Source organism: Salvia miltiorrhiza, chromosome 1 (assembly GCF_028751815.1).
Source record: "Salvia miltiorrhiza cultivar Shanhuang (shh) chromosome 1, IMPLAD_Smil_shh, whole genome shotgun sequence".
Lineage (NCBI taxonomy): Eukaryota > Viridiplantae > Streptophyta > Magnoliopsida > Lamiales > Lamiaceae > Salvia > Salvia miltiorrhiza.
Genome location: NC_080387.1, coordinates 30,264,859 through 30,286,967, shown reverse-complemented (window position 1 = coordinate 30,286,967; position 22,109 = coordinate 30,264,859). Strand labels below are relative to the sequence as shown.

General features: G+C 37.0%; 4 protein-coding genes across 4 annotated transcripts; 2 read left to right on the top strand and 2 right to left on the bottom strand.

Moving 5' to 3' along the window:
• The first annotated feature begins 58 nt into the window (after window positions 1-58).
• Window positions 59-3,361, top strand: LOC131019049 (uncharacterized). Its single transcript, XM_057947733.1, has 5 exons — window positions 59-190; window positions 275-659; window positions 987-1,183; window positions 2,102-2,351; window positions 2,491-3,361. The coding sequence occupies exons 1-5, from the start codon at window positions 177-179 to the stop codon at window positions 3,151-3,153; spliced, it is 1,509 nt and encodes a 502-aa protein (XP_057803716.1). The 5' UTR covers window positions 59-176; the 3' UTR covers window positions 3,154-3,361.
• Window positions 3,362-6,749: 3,388 nt separating this feature from the next.
• Window positions 6,750-8,279, top strand: LOC131006079 (uncharacterized). The gene is made up of 2 exons (XM_057933225.1): window positions 6,750-7,350; window positions 8,197-8,279. Exons 1-2 carry the CDS (start codon window positions 6,750-6,752, stop codon window positions 8,277-8,279), a joined length of 684 nt encoding a protein of 227 aa, XP_057789208.1.
• Window positions 8,280-8,825: 546 nt separating this feature from the next.
• LOC131019360 (uncharacterized) lies at window positions 8,826-10,858 on the bottom strand. Its single transcript, XM_057947894.1, has 2 exons — window positions 9,469-10,858; window positions 8,826-9,379 (listed from the first exon to the last, which is right to left on the bottom strand). The coding sequence occupies exons 1-2, from the start codon at window positions 10,283-10,285 to the stop codon at window positions 9,234-9,236; spliced, it is 963 nt and encodes a 320-aa protein (XP_057803877.1). The 5' UTR covers window positions 10,286-10,858; the 3' UTR covers window positions 8,826-9,233.
• A 962-nt stretch (window positions 10,859-11,820) lies between these two features.
• LOC131006070 (uncharacterized) lies at window positions 11,821-12,477 on the bottom strand. Its single transcript, XM_057933215.1, has one exon. The coding sequence runs from the start codon at window positions 12,475-12,477 to the stop codon at window positions 11,821-11,823; it is 657 nt and encodes a 218-aa protein (XP_057789198.1).
• Window positions 12,478-22,109: the final 9,632 nt, after the last annotated feature.

Here is a 22,109-nt window from a genome sequence, read left to right as displayed (position 1 = left end):
GCAGTATTCACAAACCTATTTCTAAATTGGTTTTTATATTTTCGGTTTTATAGTATTTAAAAATTTATTAATATATTAAATCTTTAAAATTATTAGGCTATACCAACAGGTCCAACACGCCGCCGCCAAGCTAAACTCTCACACTCTCACACGCCTCTCCTCATCGCCTGAGCGCAATGGCCGCCGCCAGGTAACTCCGCCTCCATATGTCGCGCCGCTTCACATTTTATAAAAAACGACACGCTTTCCCTTTGTAAACACGTATTCATTGCAGAAAGATGAGAGCATTTAAACGGTGGATGAAGGATCAAGGCATTGAGTGGAGCGACGCCCTTCTCTTCGCAACCGCCACCGACTCCTCGCAATCGCCGCCAATCTCCGTGGAGGCTTTGAGCGATTTGAAGGAGGGCGACGTCGTGGCGAAGATCCCTAAGCACAGCTGCCTCACCGTCAGGACTTCCGCCGCCAGCGAACTCATCGAGGAGGCGGAGCTCGGCGGCAATTTGGGCCTCTGCTTTGCCCTAATGTACGAGAAGATCCTCGGCGCCGAATCGAAGTGGTTCGAGTACTTAAAGATGCTGCCTACTTTCGAGCCCATTCCGCTGCTCTGGTCACTCTCTGAAATCGACTCTCTCCTCGCCGGCACGGAGCTGCATAAGGTCAGCCTATCGCGTCGAGCTCACTCCGTTCAGGCATTAGGGTTTATGTGAATGATTACTTGACAATTGAGACATCTTAAAGAGACAAAGCTATTCAAGCTCATAATTGAGTTTATTATGATTAGAGCTTGATCATGACTAACTTATATTGATTGAAACCAAACTTTGCTTGAGCACAGAAATAAACTTGTGTTAAAAAAGCAATGCCTAATAATTAGTTCGCCTCTATTTGAACTGTTTCATCACTGGTACCTCAGTAGTTTGTTTGTGCACATCATTGGTACCTCTGTAGTTTATTGACAAATAATCAATGCAATTTGTAGGCAGACAGTTAAAGAAGACAAGGCTCTGGTCTATGAAGACTGGAAGGAATGCATACAACCCGTTTTTGATTTGGAATCTTTTAAGCTAAACCCGGAACTTTTCACTGTCGATGAATACTTTGCTGCAAAGAGTCTAGTTGCTTCCCGGGCATTTCAGGTCGATGAGTACCACGGTTATGGGATGGTCCCTTTAGCTGATCTGTGAGTTCTAGATCTCATTTTGCTTGCCACTTCAGAAAATCTAGGAGATAGAAATTTGTTGTTTGTGAAAGTGATTTAAGATGAAGTATTAAAAGTTAGTGTACTAATTATAAATCCTGCTACAGACATGCTGATTTGATTTAATACAAAACACTCGATTTCATTTAATACAAAACACTCTTATGTTCACTCTGAAACATGGATCTCTGCATCGTTGTTTGGTTGTTTCTCAGACCTTTCTATATGTTAAACTTTTTATGTATTCTATGACCAGTCTCCAGAATGTCATATCCATGTTTAGATGTTACAGAGGAGCAGTTTAACATATTTATATGTTTTACTGTCTACTAAAAACTCCTTTGATGCTAACAATTCAAAAATCTAGTGCTTTGTTTCGATGAGTTAGTCATCTGAGGTAGCTGAATATTGAACGACTAAGATTGAAGTGAAGTTCTTTTGTATTGATGAGAAAGAAGAAATAACACACCAGTAAGCAGTTTCTCATGTCAGTGTGTTACGTTCCATCATTAGTTTTTAAATTGGTTCGCCCTACCAACTTTCCAAAGATTAAGGTATTTCAGTTTAAATCCACTATCCCATCTTAAGCATGTACTTTTTTGTTTAGTTCCTGTACAATTCACTTCAAGCCTAACTGTTTTTCAGAGGTCTGACCGAGTGATCCACTGATGCTCTTCAAAAATAAAGATATCAATATGATTGAATTGCATATAGTATTCTCTTCCTTTTCTTGTTTGTAAATTTTCTTTGGGGATTGTGTCTTGTATGCTAAACTATTGAGGAGCTCCATCTGTTGGAAATGTCTTGAATGGTGAAACGAGATTTTGTCGATGTCTTGTTTATCATTCGCGTCATAGTTCTTCTTCCCATCTCTTAATGAATCGACTCCTGTCAATCTAGGTTTAATCACAAGACAGCTGCTGAGGATGTACATATAACAACTGAATCTGATAATGACACTGACACTGAAAAGGAGGGTACTGAGTCTACTGACCATGAAAATGATGGAGATCACGAGCCCGTAACTCATGATTCTCATTCAGAAGGAGGATGTTTAAGTGGGAGTGACCTGGAACTTTCTTCGGGTTTAGGGGATGAGTCTCCCTTCCTGGAAATTATCATGATTAAAGATGTCAAAGCGGGAGCTGAGGTAAGGATTTCATTTGCTTCTCGTTTGACTAGATAACCATTTAGCATAATTTTTTTGATGGGTTCTGAAAGAGATTTGCATTCTTTTCTTTTTTTTTTTTTTTTTCTGAAAGAGATTTGCATTCTTAATATCATTTCAGGTGTTCAATACATACGGACATTTGGGCAATGCAGCCCTTCTGCATAGATATGGATTCACAGAAGCTGATAATCCGTTTGATATTCTGAACATCGACTTAGACATTGTAGTCCAGTGGAGCTTATCTTTGTTTTCATGTCGTCAAAGTAAAAGAAGGTTGTCAATCTGGACAAAGCTGGGGTACTCAGGATGTGTCAGTGAAGATTCCGAATACTTTGAAATCTCATGTGATGGGGAGCCTCAAGATGAGCTGTTGGTTTTACTCTACATAATGTTGTTGCCCGAGGATGAATTTCATGCACTTGATCTAGCTGTGTCAGATACAGGAGGAGAGGTAAAAGTAGCAGCAAACTTCCGGTTGTTGGAGAAGGAGAGCGTTCTGTGTAGCAAAGACTCCGAAGCGAGCAAGAAATTGTTGCTGACACCGAGTGTAGGCGTGGCTCTTTGTTCCCTTGCTGATGCTAGAGAAAGTCTCTACGGTCCGAATTCTTTGGAAGAAGATGTGAAATCGTGTAATAGGTGTTGTCGTGCAACTGAAGGCAAATCGTATCATTCATTGATGCTGCGTATTAGTGAGAGGAGGATAATTGAGAAACTCAGACGTTATTCTGCAACTCTGGTAGCCGCTAATGGAAGAAAGAGGAAAGGAACGGAGATAGAATAATGCAGCAAATAGAAGTAGCTGAAAGCAGAGTCATTGCTTCATGTTTATTTATTTATGCCCAAAAAACTGGCAGTTTCTTGAGATGTTGTTTCTTCTCTTTATCATTTTTTGACACAACCATTTTGTGTGTTAGTTGCATCTCTCTCTCATGAAAAACTATAGTGTTGGACGTTTTACATAAGAAAAGGACTCGGATTGGTATTAGAAATTGGGCTTATAGTAGGACTGTTGGGCTTCACTGCAATTAGACGCATCAGGCTTACAAATTATTTTATTGAATAAAATCGGTGATGCTGCTGAATTGGAAGTTTAATATAAAAAGAAGAAATAAAAACCCTTGAATGCACAAGACGCAAGCAAGGAACAGAGACTCTAAAAGAGTCCGAAAAACAAAAACAACAACGCGCAGAAAAGTCTAAACGTTACCGCAAAAACCAACAATCAAAAAGTAAAATCCATATTGGAATGATAATCATCCTTGTTGCGATCATTTTCCATGTCTATTACATCCGACCAACGGATGTTCGGAATATTGGAATGATAATCATCCTTGTTGCGATCATTTTCCATGTCTATTACATCCGACCAACGGATGTTCGGAATATTGTTCATAGTACGCATCGCGTTGCTGCTACTATGATCAACCACGAAGTTGTTCTGCTGAAATCCAATACCCTCCGCATTTCTTAGGCGGTTTTTAACGCTATTAGTCGGAACTGCATGTACAAGCTCCCTTCCTTTTCCCGAGCCTTTTGGACGGCCACGTCCGCGCTTCGGCTCCGAGGGCAATAACATCTCTTGATTAACCTGGTCCTCTAACCGATTTATACGACTAGCAATATCCTCCGGAGTAGGATTGGACTGCTTATCTCCAACAACCTCCTTTTGAATCGAATAATGAACCTGCTCACTCACAAAACCATCTGTCCCAACCTCCGACTGCTGCTCCGCCACTGCATCCTTAAGCGCCAAAGTTTCATTTCGCAAGCTATTGCCCTCCTCTGCAGCAGCTGCCACATTCTTCGCAAGATTCACGACTCCATTCGGCGTTAGGCTGTGTTTACTTTGATGAGGATGAAACCTGGGGCCCTGGGGCCCTCCTTCTCAAGAGATCGGATTAGGCTGTGTTTACTTTGATGGATAAATTTATTCATGGAAAATGATGAATAACAAAATTTATGCCTTAAAATATTTCTCTTTCCCAATATTTTACACAAAAGAGATGTTCGCCATTTTTCCTTTCTTATTTTCACTTCAAAGATGGATAATATTATCCATCCATTTTTGAGTGGATAATATTATCCATCATTGAAATGAAAATAAGGAAGAAAAAATGATGAATATATTTTTTGTGTCAAATATTGGAAAAGAAAGAAGACATTTCAAGACATAAATTTTTGTTATCATTCCTTTTTCATGGATAAATTTATCCATCAAAGTAAACACAGCCTTAGTGTTTTAAGTGGAGTTTTGATGTTGAGATAAAAATCCAACTCAACAATTGGTTAAAACATGGAATTCAACTAAATTTTGAAAATTCGACCTGTAGATTATTTGTCTCACATATAATCGTATTTACATAAAATAAATCATCACGGAGATGTAACATTTAGTCCTATAGGTCCAATGAAATTGCTCCCCTAATCCTTGTTCATCTTGAGCACGATTTAATATACATGCTACGGATGTAGTAATATCATGTGAGTAAGAGCATCCACAGTGGTGACCTGATAGATGGAGGACCACATTGGATTAAAGAGGCCACAATGAGGTGACTTGATAGCTGACCTGATCTTTTTAGTGTTGATTTTTGTATTTTTTTTTATTTAATTTTAATTGCACACATTTAAATAACACAATTTACTTCAAATTAAACTTCATTAAATTTTAAATTCCTAAAAATTACATTTAAAAAAGAAAAAAAAAACTAAAGACATAATTTAAAATTACTTAATTAAAACCTAAAAACATAATTAAAATCTATCTTGTCTCCACCGCCCCTTCGCCGAGCTAGGATCTCCAGCACCCATTGCTTGTGCCATTCTAGCTGCTCTGAAGTCATGTCGGAAGTCTTCATGAACATGACCCGATCGCCATGGATCTCCATCTTCAGCTGGTTCTTCTTGGCGTACTCGCCGATCATTTTTTGCAGCTTGTCGTCCGATCTATCCAACCTCTCCGTGTATTGCGGTGGAGGCTCCAAGCTTTGCGACGCCTTTCCCTTCCCCTTCGTCGCTCTCGCCGCCACCTTGTTTCCAATTGGGCGGGAAGACGTGATCTCTTCTCCCGACGTCGAGGTGGTGAAGTCGCCCGTCTCCGGCGTCTTCGTCCTCTTGGAGGAATGAATGTCGCCCTCAAGGTATATGGACTTGAACCTTCGGTTGATTCGGAGCGTCATCCATGCATTCCAGTAGTTGAAGGGGCCAGAAGTGGGGCTCATACCTTAGAAGATGAAAAGTTGATACCCGCCAAATCGGGATGATAATCGTCTCCGCCGGAGAGGTCGGGAACCCAATTTGAGTCATACCAATTGAGATTGTGTGGATCCATTTTGTTTTTTAGAGAAATTGATAGGAGAAGATAGAAGAAGATAGAAGAAGGGGAAGAGTATATAAAGAAAAAAGGAAGAAAAAAAAATTTAAAACGGTCGAATGACCGAAAATAAAATAAAATAAAAATTAAAAATAGGCAACAACCGTTTTTTCAAATTTTGATTTTTTTTAATCACACGCGTGCATAGCACGCACCCGCCCCAAAGCACATCAGGCCACGTACACCCAATAAATCGGGGCAACCTCGAGTCATGACCTTCTGCAGTGGGTGATCCGATGTGTGGGTGACTCGAATGGGGACTATCACCCACTGTGGATACTCTAACAGAGTTTATAACATGAAAAAAAAAACATGAAATTCCGCATATCCTTCCATCTAGTTCTCTTTTCTTCTATCTCTCATTCCCCTCTCGCGCGAAGAGCTAAAAAGACAAAATCAGACATCAAGGTAAAAAAGTACATGTAGCATGTATATTAATTTTACTTTTTTCTTAGGTAGAAGGTATTATTTTCCTATTGACTTTTTGCTTTATAAATATTAAAGACAATCGGGTTAAGTTGTCTAATTAATAGGACTCTTGATATTAGATTTAACTCATAGCTTAAATATGCGCTCTCATGTACAAATTTAGAGGATTATTAAGCTATTTAGAGCATCTCCACTCGCCGGTGCGAGTGGAGTGTCTATCCGGGGCGCTGGGAGGCGAGCAGCGTTGGAGACCCGCCCTGATGCGAGGCGGTGTCTTGGCTAAGACACGGGACGAAGGGAGGAAATGGTTGGCGCGTCCGGAGGACGCGCCCCATTTAAAAAAAATCGAAATTCATTTTTTTAATTTAAAATAGCTGTTGCAATTTTTTTTTTAAATCGACCGTTGTTGTTTTAAACGACTATTTTTTATTTTTTGTTTTTTGTTTTTTTGTTTTTTTCCCTTCTATAAATACCACTCTTCCACAATATCAAATTCATCATTTTCTCAACTACAATTCTCTCTTTAAATTTTTTTTAATCCCAACAACAATTCTCTCTTCTACATTTTGCTTGTAATGGATTGCGAATTCGATGAATACCTCGAGCAACAAGGCGGTTCGAGGCTTCCAATGATGGGATTTGCTCCATTTTCGCAAGCCTCCAATGTCTTGGCTACGGGAAATCTTCCCACGCCGGCGGCGAACGCCAACGTCCAAGAAGAGCCGGAGGCGTTGAGGCCGAAAGCCAAGGGCACCTGCGCTGCATATTCTAGCGAGGAGTCCGAGCTCGTGGCAATCTTGTGGGCGGAGGCAACCCACAATCCTATTTTGGGGACCTCCCAAAGGTTGCTCCAATATTGGGGAGCAATCGCGGAGAAGTTCAATGCGCTCATTGAGTCGGGAGCGCCGCCGCGAAAGGCGGAACATCTCAAGTCCCACTTCGCCCGTGTCCAAAAGGAGATGAAATTCTTCGAGGGCTTCTACAACACTTGCAAGGAGAATTGGGGGAGTGGTATGAGCGACGATCAAATCACCCAACAAGCCCAGACGATGTTCGAGGCGAATTTCAAGAAGCAATTCTCCTACATCAAAGCTTGGAAAGTGCTTCGCGAATGTGAAAGATTCATGTCGCAAGCTGGGGATGTCCACTCCGCAAAGAAGTTGAAGGGCTCCGATGGTGGAGCAACCACCACTTCTTCGGAGCCGAGTGTCACGACGAGGCCCCAAGGCCAAAAAGCGGCAAAGCGAGGCAAGGGCAAGGCGAAGAAGGGAGAAGGGTCTTCGGGAGGAGGTTCGACGTTCTCCGACGCCCTCGAGAAGGTGGCCGAAAGCATGAAGGAGCATGCTCTCAAAATGAGAGAAATCGCCGAGGTCAAAAAAATGCAAGCTGAGATGAAACGAGAGGAGATGGATATGAAGCTCATGAACAAGGACACGACGGGTATGACGGAGACACAATTGGCGTTGCACAACCACCTAGTCCAAGAAGTGCTCAAGCGTCGAGGGCTTATTTAAATTATGAAATTATTGTTATTTTTAATTTTATTATTGTATTTTAATTATGTTTTAATTATTGTAATGTTTAATTTTATTTGTAATGAAATTTGAAATTTAAAAATAAAAGCATAGAAATATAAATTTTGTGGAAATGAAAATCTAAGATACCCTCTAAACACCAATGCATTGGAGAGGGGTGTGTCTTAGGTGGGGACCACCATCTAAGACACCCCCTAAGACACCATGCAACTGGTGTCTTAGGGGTATCTTAGATGGTGGTCCCCACCTAAGACACACCCCTCTCCAATGCATTGGTGCTTAGAGGGTGTCTTAGATCTCCATTTCCACAAAATTCATATTTCTACACTTTTATTTTAAATTCCCAATTTCATTAAAAATAAAATTAAACATTACAATAATTAAAATAAAATTAAAAACATAATTAAAATACGATAATAAAATAAAAAAATAACAATAATTTCCTAATTTAAATAAGCCCTCGACGCTTGAGCACTTCTTGGACTAGGTGGTTGTGCAAGGCCAATTGTGCCTCTGTCATACCCGTTGTGTCCTTGTTCAAGAGCTTCATATCCATCTTCTCCTGTTTAATCTCGGATTGCATTTTTTTGACCTCGGCGATTTTCCCGTTTTGAGAGCATGCTCCTTCATGCTTTCGGCCACCTTCTCAAGGGCGTCAGAGAACGTCGAACCTCCTCCCGAAGACCCTTCTCCCTTCTTCGCCTTGCCCTTGTCTCGCTTTGCCGCTTTTTGGCCTTGGGGCCTCGTCATCTGGATTTTAAAAAGCCCGAGGCGCAAACATGCCTCGAAGCCTAGGCACAGGGCTTTAAGCGCAGGCGTGGGCTTTTCGTAGGCGAGGCGCAGTAAAGCCTAAAAAATTCTAATATATTTACCCACATTATATTTTATACCAAAAACACAACTTAAAACTACAAATAGTACTTAAACACACATATACTTAATAAAAAACACACAAATACTTAAGTTTTAAAATACGCAAGTCTAAAAGTACGATCAAATATCAAACAAGTAATCAATAATCATCATCCTCAAGTCCATCACCCTCAAGTGTGTCATCCCCATCTCCATCATCTTTGTCTTCACCAATGTCCTCTTCCATCTCATTCACATCCCTCTCCTCATCCGTATCTTCATCCTCATCTAAAAGCCTTCTCGAACTCGAAGCAACTACACTCTTTCCTTTATCAACTCTAGATGCCCGTCTAGTGCTATAAATAGGATCATTAGCTCCTGAAGCCTTACTAACGACATTCCATGTCAAATCACCATCATCAAACACAAGATCATCTTCATTAGAAGATTCCCCATCCATATGTCCAACCAACCATTCATTGCTATCATCAATCTCTTCTAATAAAATAGGATCTATTGTGTCTTTCCTCTTGTATCGCCTTTCCAAAGTACGATTATACTTCACATAAACCAATTTATTAAGCCGATCTTGTGCCAATCGGTTTCTCTTCTTGGTATGAAGCTATAAAAATATAAAAGATAATAGGTTAAAATCATATTTATGTATTATAGTCAAAGTAAAATAAAATAATAGCTTACATGATCAAAGACACTCCAATTTCTCTCACATCCGGTAGCACTACAAGTGAGGCTAAGAACTTTTATTGCAAATGATTTGAGGTTGGGACTTGAAGATCCATAACAAGACCACCAATCCGCTATAGACATTTTAAAAATGACGGTTTGTTAGAATATGAAACATTAATTAATTCAACACTTAATTAGATTTTCAAATATAAAATGTTACCTGGTGATTTGACCTTTCTATGTCTAATTGCCATTGCATTGCCAAATAGACCCTCTGCATTTTTGTAGGCATCCAACTCAACCATGAGCTTGTCTTGAGTTGCTTCATCGGGAATCAACCTTTGAATGCATTCATACAAGCCTTTCTCAACCTCTTGGCAACTCACTTGATCCGGATTATCGTAATAGATTTCCGGATTAAGAAAGTATCCGGCCGCATGTAAAGGATGGTGAAGTTGGCAATCCCATCTTTTATCAATGATCTCAAATGCTTCTTTGTAATGCTCCTCCTTGTGACCAAAACTCTTAGCAATAGCCTCTTTAGCTCTATCCATAGCTTCATAAATGTACCCCATAGCCGGTTTTTTATCCCCATCAACCATCCGAAGTACCGTCACAAGAGGACCTCCCAACTTAAGAGCATGCAACACATTCCTCCAAAATGTGTCTTGCAAAATATAAGTTGTCACCTTCTTTCCTCCCGCTTCCTTTGGCCACTTTGAAGCATTCCACTCTTCCGAAGTCACCATCTTCCTCAAATTGTTCTTTTGCTTATGATATTGTGCAAGAGTGATAAAGAAAGTTGCAAACCTTGTGACCGCCGGTCGATGCAAATTCCTTTGATTTGTGAATCTTCTCATCATGTTGACAACAATGACGTGGTTATATATATAACCATTCATGAAGATCGCCTTCTTGAGGGCATTCTTGATCTTTGGAAGCTTTCCAATATCCTCCAACATCAAGTCCACGCAATGTGCGGCACATGGAGTCCAATAAAGATGTGGTCTTTTTGTCATAAGCAATTTCCCTATCATAACAGATTAAAAGCTTTAATACTTAAGAAAATAATAAAGTGATTGTATAAAATTGAAGATGATTTAAATTTCTTACCCGCTTTGACATAGTTAGATGCATTATCCGTCACCACTTGCACAACATTTGCCTCTCCAACTTCGTCAACAATAGAATCAAGCATTTGAAACAAAGTGATTGCATCTTTCACAACTTCGGATACTTCCACCGATTTGATGAACACGGACCCTTTTGGAGAATTGACAAGGAAGTTCACAATATCCTTTTGCACCACCGAATTACGCCATCCATCGGATAAAATAGAACATCACTTTGTGGCCCATTCTTTCTTGAACTCCAACACTTTGGTGTCCGTGTCTTCCACTTCCTTTTGAAGAAAATGAACTCTTAGCTCATAGATGCTCGGTGGTTCCAATCCGGGACCATATTGTCCAATTTCTTCAACCATGTTCTTGAAGCTATCACTAGTGGCCGGATGGAAGGGAATAGCATTGTCATAAAAGAACCTTGCAATTGCTTTACAAGCTCTTTCCCTACATAACTTGTTACTAGCACCAAAGACTCATTTTCTTTCTTTTCTTCCCTTCAATACTTCATGACTTTGAGAACTAGGTTGGCTACAAGCAAGATAAACATCTAAAGGATCTTGCATCCTCTTTGGAGCCGGGACCTTCTTACTCGTCATGGTGCGTGAGCTACCTAATTTACATCTCTTCATCCTCTTCTTGATCATCAACACATTGAGGTGGATTTTTAGTAAAATGCTTCATCACTTTGCTAGTTGCTTTCTTCATCATATAAGAATTTACTTCTACTCGAACATGTTCCGGAGCCTTAGGACATTTCTTTGCATTCCTATAACCACCCACTATATGTTGTTTCATGCGAAATGCTCCTCCATTTGTCACTTTTAGACAAAATTGACAAGTCCACGCATAAGGATTGTTTGGATTCGGTGTCCCATATTTTCTAGCCGGATCCCGCTCATCATCATCCCCCGTTGATGATGATACACGTGACTTACCCGAAGACATTGAGATTGAGAGTAAAACTGAAATTAAAAAAATAAAATTTATTCAATTATAAATTTATAATATCAATCAAAACTGAAATTATAAAAAAGAACTTAAAAAAACTGAATTTATTTAACTATAATATTGAAACTGAAATTAAAGAAACTAAACAAACTTAAAGCCTACCAAACCAAACTAAAGAAATTAACAAAACTGACCTGGAGGCTGGCGGCGGCGGCGGACGACTGGGGCTGGCGGCGGCGACGGCTGGCCGGCAGCGCCGGTAGGTGAGCAAAAGGAGGGAAGGACACAGAGAAGAGAAGAGAGGATAAAGGGAGGCTGCTGTGTTATGTTTTAATTTTTTTAAAAAAAAAGCGTAACTTAAAACCCTAAACCTAATCTACAAAAGGCGTGCGCCCTAGGGAAAGCGCGCCTGGGTGCGCTTTTAGCGCCTTTCTGCGCCTCCCACCAAAAAGCCCCCTACCCATGCGCCTTGCTTAAGGCACGCGCCTGGGCGCACTTTTTTAAACACAGCTCGTCGTCACACTCGGCTCCGAAGAAGTGGTGGTTGCTCCACCATCGGAGCCCTTCGACTTCTTTGCGGAGTGGACATCCCCGGCTTGCGACATGAATTTTTCGCACACGCGAAGCACTTTCCAAGCTTTGATGTAGGAGAATTGCTTCTTGAAATTCGCCTCGAACATCGTCTGGGCTTGTTGGGTGATTTGATCGTCGCTCATACCACTCCCCCAATTCTCCTTGCAAGTGTTGTAGAAGCCCTCGAAGAATTTCATCTCCTTTTGGACACGGGCGAAGTGGGACTTGAGATGTTCCGGCTTTCGCGTCGGCGCTCTAGACTCATTGAGCGCGTTGAACTTTTCCGCGATTGCTCCCCAATATTGGAGCAACCTTTGGGAGGTCCTCAAAATTGGATTGTGGGTTGCCTCCGCCCAAAAGATTGCCACGAGCTCGAACTCCTCGCTAGAATATGAAGCGCGGGTGCCCTTGGCTTTCGGCCTCGCCGCCTCCGGCTCTTCTTGGACGTTGGCGTGCGCCGCCGGCGTGGGAAGATTTCCCGTAGCCAAGACATTGGAGGCTTGCGAAAATATAGCAAACCCCATCATCGAAAGCCTCGAACCGCTGCCTTGTTGCTCGAGGTATTCATTGAATTCGCGATCCATTACAAGAAAAATGTAGAAGAGAGAATTGTAGTTGAGATGAGAAAATTTTTGAAGAGAGATTTGTAGTTGAGAAAGTGGTGAATTTTATATTGTGAAAGAGTGGTATTTATAGAAGGGAAAAAAAGAAAAAAAAACAAAAAACAAAAAATGGCCGTTCAATGCAACGGTCGAATTTAAAAACAAAAAACAAAAAAAAAAACAATAACGGTTAAATTTGAAGCGCCCAAAAGATTGCCACGAGCTCGGACTCCTCGCTAGAATATGAAGCGCGGCGGGTGCCCTTGGCTTTCGGCCTCACCGCCTCCGGCTCTTCTTGGACGTTGGCGTGCGCCGCCGGCGTGGGAAGATTTCCCGTAGCCAAGACATTGGAGGCTTGCGAAAATATAGCAAACCCCATCATCGAAAGTCTCGAACCGCCGCCTTGTTGCTCGAGGTATTCATTGAATTCGCGATCCATTACAAGAAAAATGTAGAAGAGAGAATTGTAGTTGAGATGAGAAAATTTTTGAAGAGAGATTTGTAGTTGAGAAAGTGGTGAATTTTATATTGTGAAAGAGTGGTATTTATAGAAGGGAAAAAAGGAAAAAAAAAAATAGCCGTTCAATGCAACGGTCGAATTTAAAAAAAAAAACAATAACGGTTAAATTTTAAAAAAAAAATAGATTTTCGATTATTTTTTTTTTTAAATGGGGCGCGTCCGTCGGACGCGCCAACCATTTTCTCTCTTCTCTTCGCCCCGGGTCTCCACCAAGACACGGCCTCGCAACTGGCCGCATCTCCAGCGCAGCCACACCCTCCCAGCGACCGGATTGATCCGGCCTTCGCCTCCCCGGATGGAGATGGTCTTATGGTTCACTTTTAAAACTCTCCATATTTAATGCAGTTCAAATTTTCGATTCTTAAGACTCGTTGAAAGTGTACATTTTCAGCTTACGTGCCATCAGTGGTTGGCTTCTTTTGCTATATTGCTCTACTAACTTGTATGCAGTAAGCTCGTGAAATTAGCACGATATAAGTTATAGAAATTTTACTTATATTTTGAAATTGACACATAATGTTTAATGATGTCAAGTAATTATACAAACACGTTAATTTATTGATGTATTTGATTATAGTATTATAATTTTATCTAGATATTCCACATTACAAACATAAGTTCAATTTTAAGCTCGATTATGGTTTATGTTAAGAAATCAATCTTAAAATTTTCAACACTCAACTCGAGATCGACTAACCACGAAAATCTGAATTAATTAGTTGAAGCGTGTATTGCGGGTGAATAATTATATATTCAATTCAAACATTTAATTTGTTATCGGTTATATTTGTCATCGACGATAACCTTAAAATGTGGATGCATGCAAATTGGGTGATGGTCTATAAATTTAAAATAGATGTACGACCTAATTTGAATGATTGAAATCAAAGTAAGAATTAAATAGATGAGATCATAATAATGTCAGCTCTTACCAATTTTGAATATTGACTTGAAAATTGTAACCCCGCCTTGAAATTTGAGGAGTTTGTTAAGCTCAATGATGGGGATATCAATTACGATTCTTCAATTTTATGACTTATTTAAACCTCCATTAAATTCATCATTGAAAAAATTTTGAAACACCAATTTGACAATCGGATTTTAATTTTTTCAATTTTGCGTGCGATTAAGGTGTTTTCATGGGAAAGAACCTCGACAATATAACATGGTCATATATATTAGGAATTAAATAACATGCGAATTATATATATAGCCACTTTTTGTTTCTTAATATTGTTTAATGTGCGTGTAACACGCTCAATAATTTTAATAAAATACATAAGACTCCAAATTTGTTATCTTGCAACATTAATTAATTATCCTATTTTCGTTAGTATCTCGTGACACTTTTTTCTTATTTTTTGTCTCGGCCATAATATTTCTCCTCTGACGAAAAAGTATTTAACACACGTCACCTAATCCATTACATCAAAAGATATAATACGATGGAAATAGCATCAAATTGATCAATTGTTTTACTTTTTTTGAAGGAGGGTCAATTGATTTACTATTCTACGTACTTTGTCTCAATTATCTACTTCATTAATCCCATATTTTAGTAGTCATTTAAATGATACAAATTTTAATAAAATAATTAAATATATTATAAAAGTGTTAAAGTAATTAAAATAAAATAAATAATTCACTTTTACTAAAAATATAAATAAATAATAAATAGTAAAATGAATTAAAATAAAAAATAAATACTAAAATATGGGACGGATAAAGAATAGAGTATATAACAATTGTGATTATCAAAATATTTTATTTTGATAGATTATCTCAATTCTCAACTATGTACATGCATCTAACTATGGTACGAATTACGATGGCGTGTCCAAATGTTCCATTCCATGTCAATCCAACATTTTAATTTATTTTATTTTTTACCGCATATATATCGATTCATGATCAAATTTCGGGCATTAATTGTTGTATAAATTGTTCAAAATTGTTGCAATTAAAACTCAATTTATAGCAAATTAGACCTCCCTAGACTTTCTAAACACCGACAAACTAACCCGACAAGATTTGTTTAATGAGAAAATGACTGAAAAATTTAACCCACGTGTAAATTAGTCAATTAACCAATGAAATTAAATTTAGGGAGTAGTATTTTATTTTATTAGAGATGGAAAAGTTTGATCTAAAAAAAAGTTACAAAAACATATTCCTCAAAAATCAAAATACATGATTTCATTTATGTTTTGTTTTCCATATAAAGAGCATACAAAGAATGAAAGTTGTTTAAAAGATAGAAACTGAATTGTCCTTGGGTAGAAGAAGGAGGGCCAAAAAAACAACATTGTTCCTTTGTCATTATCTTATTGAGGGAACATACCCATATGCTTTGTTAAATCTTCTCCTCTTCCAAAACTCCCTCTCTCTCTCTCTCTCTCTCTAAATTGTAAGAATGGCTTCTCATCAATCCAACTTAGATCTATCAGAAACCTCCTCCGATCTTCCACCGGAATCCTTCTACGTCACCAGCGACGACGAGTTCGAATGGTTCGATCGCAATGCTGTAATGCAGCGCAAATCATCGTTGAAGATAGGCTACCACCGCAACTTCAACTCCTTCTCTCATCGCTCCGCCGTCGTCTCTCATAAAAAATTATCCGCGCCCACGGTTTTCTCGCTCCCCAAGGTTCAGAAAACCGGAAGAACCGATGGGAATCCGCCGGAGAAGAAGCCGGGGAGGTCGCTCTTTAGAAGCCGCTCCGAACCGGCCGGGAAGGCCGCCCTACATGCGACCGAACCGGGTTCGCCACGAGTGTCTTGCACGGGGAGGGTCGGGTTCAAGAGCGGGGATGGTAAGAAAACCGGGTTCTCGAGGCTTGTCAGCTCTTTCTTCGGAGCTCGGACTGGGCGAAGCCGGTCGCAGAAAAGAGGAAACGGCGGGGTTCGTTAGAGTTGGACCGGACCGGTGGCGGTTTGAGTCGGGTAAGTGGTCAAATGGTGGGGCGCCAATTATGTGTAAATTTAAAGAAAATATAAATTTTCCGGTCCCATTTTTCATGTAAAAGTCACTATATTTACACGGTTTTGTCACTTCATAATTCTAGGTGTGTGTATATATATATATATCTCTGTTTAATAGGTTTGTTATAGTAATTTCTAGTTCCCGAAAGGATGCTCGTCTGGTCGTCCTTTTTGACAATTCTTGGGATTATTTTTGTCGTAATTCATTTTTAAGGGGTACAATAATGGAATTTAAATAAATGGTGTGGGAAAATGACTTTAAAAATGGGTATTATTATTCACAAAGAATTAGTTTTTTGACTTGGTTTTTTCTAGATAATTAATGATCGACTCTATGCTGGCGTACGCTTTTTTCTTATATAAATACAATACATATATATGAAGATATGATACTGTGTGTATGCGTGTGGAAATACAATATGCTACTCCATCCGTCCCACTGTATCTGAGACTCTTTCTATTTTGAGCGTCCCACTGTAAGTGAGACTCTTTCATTTTTGGGTAAAAGTTTTTTCCTTTAAACATCTTTTCACTTTTTCACCTACACACAAAATACATTTTTTTTAATTCTCGTGTCCAAAAAAAAGGTCTCACTTACAGTGGGACGGAGGGAGTACTTGTTATGACAATCAAATAATTAATATTTGTCATTTAGTGACAAACAATAAATCAACAATCAATTAGATGATATAATGGCATATCCATATATAGAAAGTTGAATTCTCATATTAACAACTACAGAGTTAATATACATACAACTACAGAGTTAATATACATATCGTAATTAGTGAATACTAAAATAATTTTAATTTCCTAACATGTGACCAAAAAAAAAACTCCCATTTATTATTAACTTTTCGTTTATGCCTTACAAAATACTTTTCGTTTATGTATTTGTATCGGTTTAAGGATGCCAAAAAGAAGAAAATTGAAAGATGCCGACTTCGAAGAGTTCAAATTGTTTAGGCAACTAATTAAGATCGTGGGCCAAATGCGGAATTAATTATACACTTCACTATTATATTTTTATCCACTCAATGATTAAAGAGCCTATAAATTGAGTGACTCCGCTTCCACTCAATTTTATGACCAACCAATAATGTAAAATATTAAATTGTGGAGTTACTCGTATCTTCCACTATATTTTAATGAAATAAATAATATCGTATCGAGTTAATTACACGTTCATATACTTAGTGAGCTCGATCATGTAAGAAACAAGATTTGTATAAATCTGCGTTTGGTAAGTATTTTTTGCTTTTTTTTAAGAGGTACTTTAGTGTCTAACCCAAAACATATTGTACATAACATGTACATTGCAAGCTTGTAATTGGATGTTTTTGGACAAGATTTAGCACAATTTGTTTCTTTTGGGTATGTGGGGAAGCAATGCCGTCGGTACTCTCCAAATATAAGATAATACATTAAAAAAATATTAAATTTCAAAATTATAATAGAAAAGAAAATGTAAGGTTGATACTAAGTCGATCCGCTTGCAATTATTTATTTCCGACCAATTTATGAATTTGGGCTCTCATTTTGATATGTTGACCCACAATAATATGTAATGTCATACCATGTAACCTCTATTAACAATACTAAAATCTATATATATATATGAAACACCAGTTTTTAACGGTAACTTTTTATCGCCAGATTTTCTCTCTCCTTCTATCACTCATTTTATCACACTTTCTCTCTCCTAACTCTCTCTCATCTTACACGTTCTCTCACCATCTTCATTATATGATTTTTACCAAATTTTATCTCACTTCTCTTTTTCCTTTTGATTATTTTCTAGAAATCATCAAATTTGATTCGTGAAAAATATTCAATATGGATGTTAAATTAAAGATCATGACAATATCTTTAATTTGATGTAAAAATTATATTTAAAAAAATTGACATAAAAAAGTTATAATAGTTTGAAATCATAAAATTAATTTATTCCTCTCTCCTCTTTCCTCTCTCCACTCTCCACTCTTTTTTCTTTTATATTGAAGTCACGTTAGTATTTTTTTTTAAAATCATATTAGCTCATTTCAAAGCTCTTCAATTTAAAAGTATTGTTTTTAAAGTAGAATTTAAATTAATTTAATATAAATTTATAGTTGAATAATAAATTATATCATCTTAAAAATTATATTTCAGATATGGTTTAAATTTATTAAATCTTTAATTATGTTTGTATTGTTTTTTATATTTATTTGTATTAACATATCTACTATTACTATTTTTAATTAAATATTAAATTAGATTTACATTTACTATATATTAAGCATCAAAATGGCTCATTGAAAAATTATTAATTGGAGAATCAGTATTGATACTATTTAAAAATAAAAAAATAAATTGAACTGCTTAATTTTATAGTAGCACGTCTATTTAAATTTAAAAAGATCATGTATATTATTTAAAAATGAATGACAATTATATCATGTTCAACCCATGTCTTTCCACTAATCGATTGATAAAAAAATATATATTTGTTTGTAAAGCAACACAAATTAAAATTTAAATGCATATAAAGATAAATATTGTCATATTTATTCAAATTACTTGGCACATATAAACTTACAACTCATCAATAACACCATTATTGAAATAATCTATATATAATACTCCCTCCGTCCCAACGAAAGCGGTGCTCTTCTTTTCGCCACGGGAGTTAAAGAGAATAAGATTGTAGTGTAAAAATGTGTAAAAATGTGTAAAGGTGTGTGGGGCCACATTGTTTGTAGTGTAAAATTATTACCAAAAAAGAAAATGCACCACTTTCGTTGGGACGACTTAAAAAGGAATACGCACCGCTTTCATTGGGACGGAGGGAGTATAAAAGAGGAGTTTGTTTACCTCCAATTTTTCTCTCTACTCATAAACTTTCCCTTCAAATTTTATATCTTTTTTATAATTCTTTTTAAAAAATCATTAATTTCTATTATAAAAATAATGCAAATGGATGTTAAATTTGAGATTATTAAGTTATGATCGATTAAAATATTAAAATTAATTTTTGTTCGCTCTCATTTATCTATAATGTTGAATATCGTACTCTATTTTCATTGTATTTTCGTTTATTGGTGACAAACATAAGCATATGTCATTTTTTTCCTTTTAAAAAAGTTTACATGATTTTTAAATATAATTATTTAAACTACAATAATTTTTAATGCAATTAAGGAGGAGGAAATTTGTATTAATTTTAATATGAATTTGTAAATAAAATATTAGTTATATATCTTAAAATTAGAATTTAAAATATTATATATATTAATTTATTTATGTGTACAAATTATTTATTTATTTATATAACAATTTAATAATATACGATTTGGACTTTTACGAGCCAAAATTATTATATTAAATGACGACTATTAATTTAGTTATATTAATGCTTTAGTGTAATCGTAACCCGTGCACGGGAGAGCGTACTAGTTACATATGAAACACAGTGTGTCACAAAATAATTGATGCGAAAACTTGTGCTTTCTGTGCGATCTGCACCGCTTAGAGCATCCGTTGTAGAGAGTTCAAGTGGGTTTTAAAAGTAGGGGTGACATGATATGGGATAATCGTACCCAAAGTTTCGATACTCGTACCCAAAATTTAACATTTATGTTATATCCGTACTCAAATTCAAACGATATTTAGTTACCGGTTAAATGAGACGGTTATATGGATCGGTTAAACGGGTAACCAAAATACCATAAAAAATTTAGATATGTAGGGTAGCCATTTAGTAGAATTTATTTAATCAATTCACCTTCACGATTCCTCATGTGATGATTCCATAAACAAGTTAATGATTTCATTGAGTTGAGTATACTTTAATAGTTTAATAATTTATTATTGATTGTTCTATTATATTTGAATATTTATAAGTTTATTTAATTATTAATTTTTAAATTGATACATTTTCTTTCACGTAAAGTTGTAGTTATATTATAAATATCAAATTAAATATATTTATATTAATAAAATTATATTTTACAATTTTAACCCGATCGGTTAACCGTACCATTTAGCCAAATATCGGGTATCGCTGTATCGGTTACCAGATAATCGGCGGATTTCGGTTCGGTTCGGATATAACCAATACCCAATATTCAAATAAGCAGTCATACTTAAAAGCGGTCCCCACCATGTCTGCACTCACTCCCCATAGTGAAAGAACCTCATACTTAGTGCTCAAATTATTTTTTTCATTTTAGAATTATGTTTAATTTAATGTTCTTTTTCATTACAATTAAAATGGAAATCCTACATTGATTTAAATTTAAAATTCATTGAAATTTCAAATTGCATTACAGTAAAAAGGGAAATCCTACATTGATTGAAATTTAAAAAGAGAACGCTCGTGATATAGCCATTTTGAAGAAGGAAACACAATATTTGGCCACTAGTTGAAAAAACACAAATTTTGGCCATTTTTGTGTGTAAAGATTGTTTTGCCCTTAATTAGGGCGGACCGGATTCGGGTTTACGCGCGGGTAGTGCCATATGTGCCAACCGAAAAAAAAAAAAAAAAATCTAAGTATATGTCACGAATGGCACTAATATATATGGCCATAAGTACCATTCATACAACACATTAAATGGAGAATCTAAACCCTAAATGGATAATCTAAACCATAAATGATAATCTAAGCCCTACCGGGAAGTGTTCAAAATGCACTAATATGGTCATAAGTGTCATTCGTATGGCACTAATGACATTAATATGGTCATAAGAACTATTCGCGCAACACTGAGTATATGGCACTAATAGTGACATAATGACACTATTAGTGCCATATACTTAGATTTTTTTTTTTCGGTTGGCACTATGTGCCTAACCCGCGCGCAAACCTGAATTTGACTCGAATCCGGTCCGCTCTATTTAAGGGCAAAATAGTCCGAAAACATAAAAAAATTGTCAAAATTTGTGTTTTTTCATTTAGTGGCCAAATATTGTGTTTGCATCTTCAAAATGGCCGTGTGAGTATATTGTTTCATTTAAAAATGCATTACAAGAAAAGGGAAATTCTAACTTAATTCAAATTAAAAAACATAAACAACCAAAAAATTTAAAGATCATTGCGGCGTTTGATTTCCTCAATCTTCTTCAAGTGAAATGCCAACTCGTCGGCATTCGTTTGGGACGTCTCCTCCACCCGATGAATTGCCGGAGTTGGGATTTTGTGGGTGAGTGTTCCACCATTGCTTGAAATTTTCATCCATAATTGAGGTGAAATAGTAGGAAGAAAGAGTAGAGAATGATTTGAAAATGAAGTAAAACGAGCTCTAATTTATAGATGTAGAAAGTAGAAATTAAAAAAAAAAATGGGAGCAAAAGAGCCTATTTAATTGAAGGTGGTGTTCTGCCGAATTCAGCCCAATTTTACAGTTTTCAAATTTTTTTTTCCGCCTATTTATTAGATGAGGCGTGCAAAGCATGCACCCAACCTAAAGCAGCAGAGAAGCGGGCGCGAGGAGGGGGGCCAAGTGTGCGGGCTGGCGGGCGGTACTGTGAGGAGAGGGGCGGGAAGAGGTGTACACGTGGGCCGGGTGCGCACCGCCCAACGCACCCCCCAGTACAGATGCTCTTAGGGAATTCAATCTAGTCGGAAACTCGTAGATCAAGCTGAATAGATTGATATTTTGAAAGGTTCGAAATTCTCAATCTAAATAATTCGTAATTGAATAACCTAGATAAGACTGGTAATTCGGTAAGATTGATTCGAAAATAACACCAATTCGATATGGCTCACCCGTTAACGAGTGTCGGATTTTTGAAATAATTTTTTTCCAAATTTCATTACTTTATTTTTATTAATATAATAAATTAATTCTTTAGAAAAAAAAATGTGTGTATTCTTATCCCTTAAGAATTACATTTATTATATAAATTGATGTTGAAATGTTATTCACAAATATAAAATCATCAAAATAAATATATTAATAGTTAATTTTTTTATAAAGATTTTAAAGCTTGATTGACCGATGGATTAGCCCGAAACCAGAAAATTGGTTAGGATTGAAAAAGTTTCAACACAAATGTCTTGTAATCGGATAAGGTTGGCCCGAAATCCGATCCGATTGACATCCTACACATCACGAATATATGTGCAAA

What these genes read in the sequence shown, in the direction of transcription:
- LOC131019049 (XM_057947733.1), top strand. An exon ending in CCGGCACGGAGCTGCATAAG is followed by an intron (nt 660 to 986) that starts GTCAGCCTATCG and finishes ATTTGTAGGCAG; the next exon opens with ACAGTTAAAGAAGACAAGGC. An exon ending in ATGGTCCCTTTAGCTGATCT is followed by an intron (nt 1,184 to 2,101) that starts GTGAGTTCTAGA and finishes CTGTCAATCTAG; the next exon opens with GTTTAATCACAAGACAGCTG.
- LOC131006079 (XM_057933225.1), top strand. Translation starts at nt 6,750, where the DNA reads ATGGATTGCGAATTCGATGAATACCTCGAGCAACAAGGCGGTTCGAGG. An exon ending in GAAGTTGAAGGGCTCCGATG is followed by an intron (nt 7,351 to 8,196) that starts GTGGAGCAACCA and finishes TTCTTGGACTAG; the next exon opens with GTGGTTGTGCAAGGCCAATT.
- LOC131019360 (XM_057947894.1), bottom strand. Translation starts at nt 10,285, where the DNA reads ATGATAGGGAAATTGCTTATGACAAAAAGACCACATCTTTATTGGACT. An exon ending in TAGAAAGGTCAAATCACCAG is followed by an intron (nt 9,380 to 9,468) that starts GTAACATTTTAT and finishes AAATGTCTATAG; the next exon opens with CGGATTGGTGGTCTTGTTAT.
- LOC131006070 (XM_057933215.1), bottom strand. Translation starts at nt 12,477, where the DNA reads ATGGATCGCGAATTCAATGAATACCTCGAGCAACAAGGCAGCGGTTCG.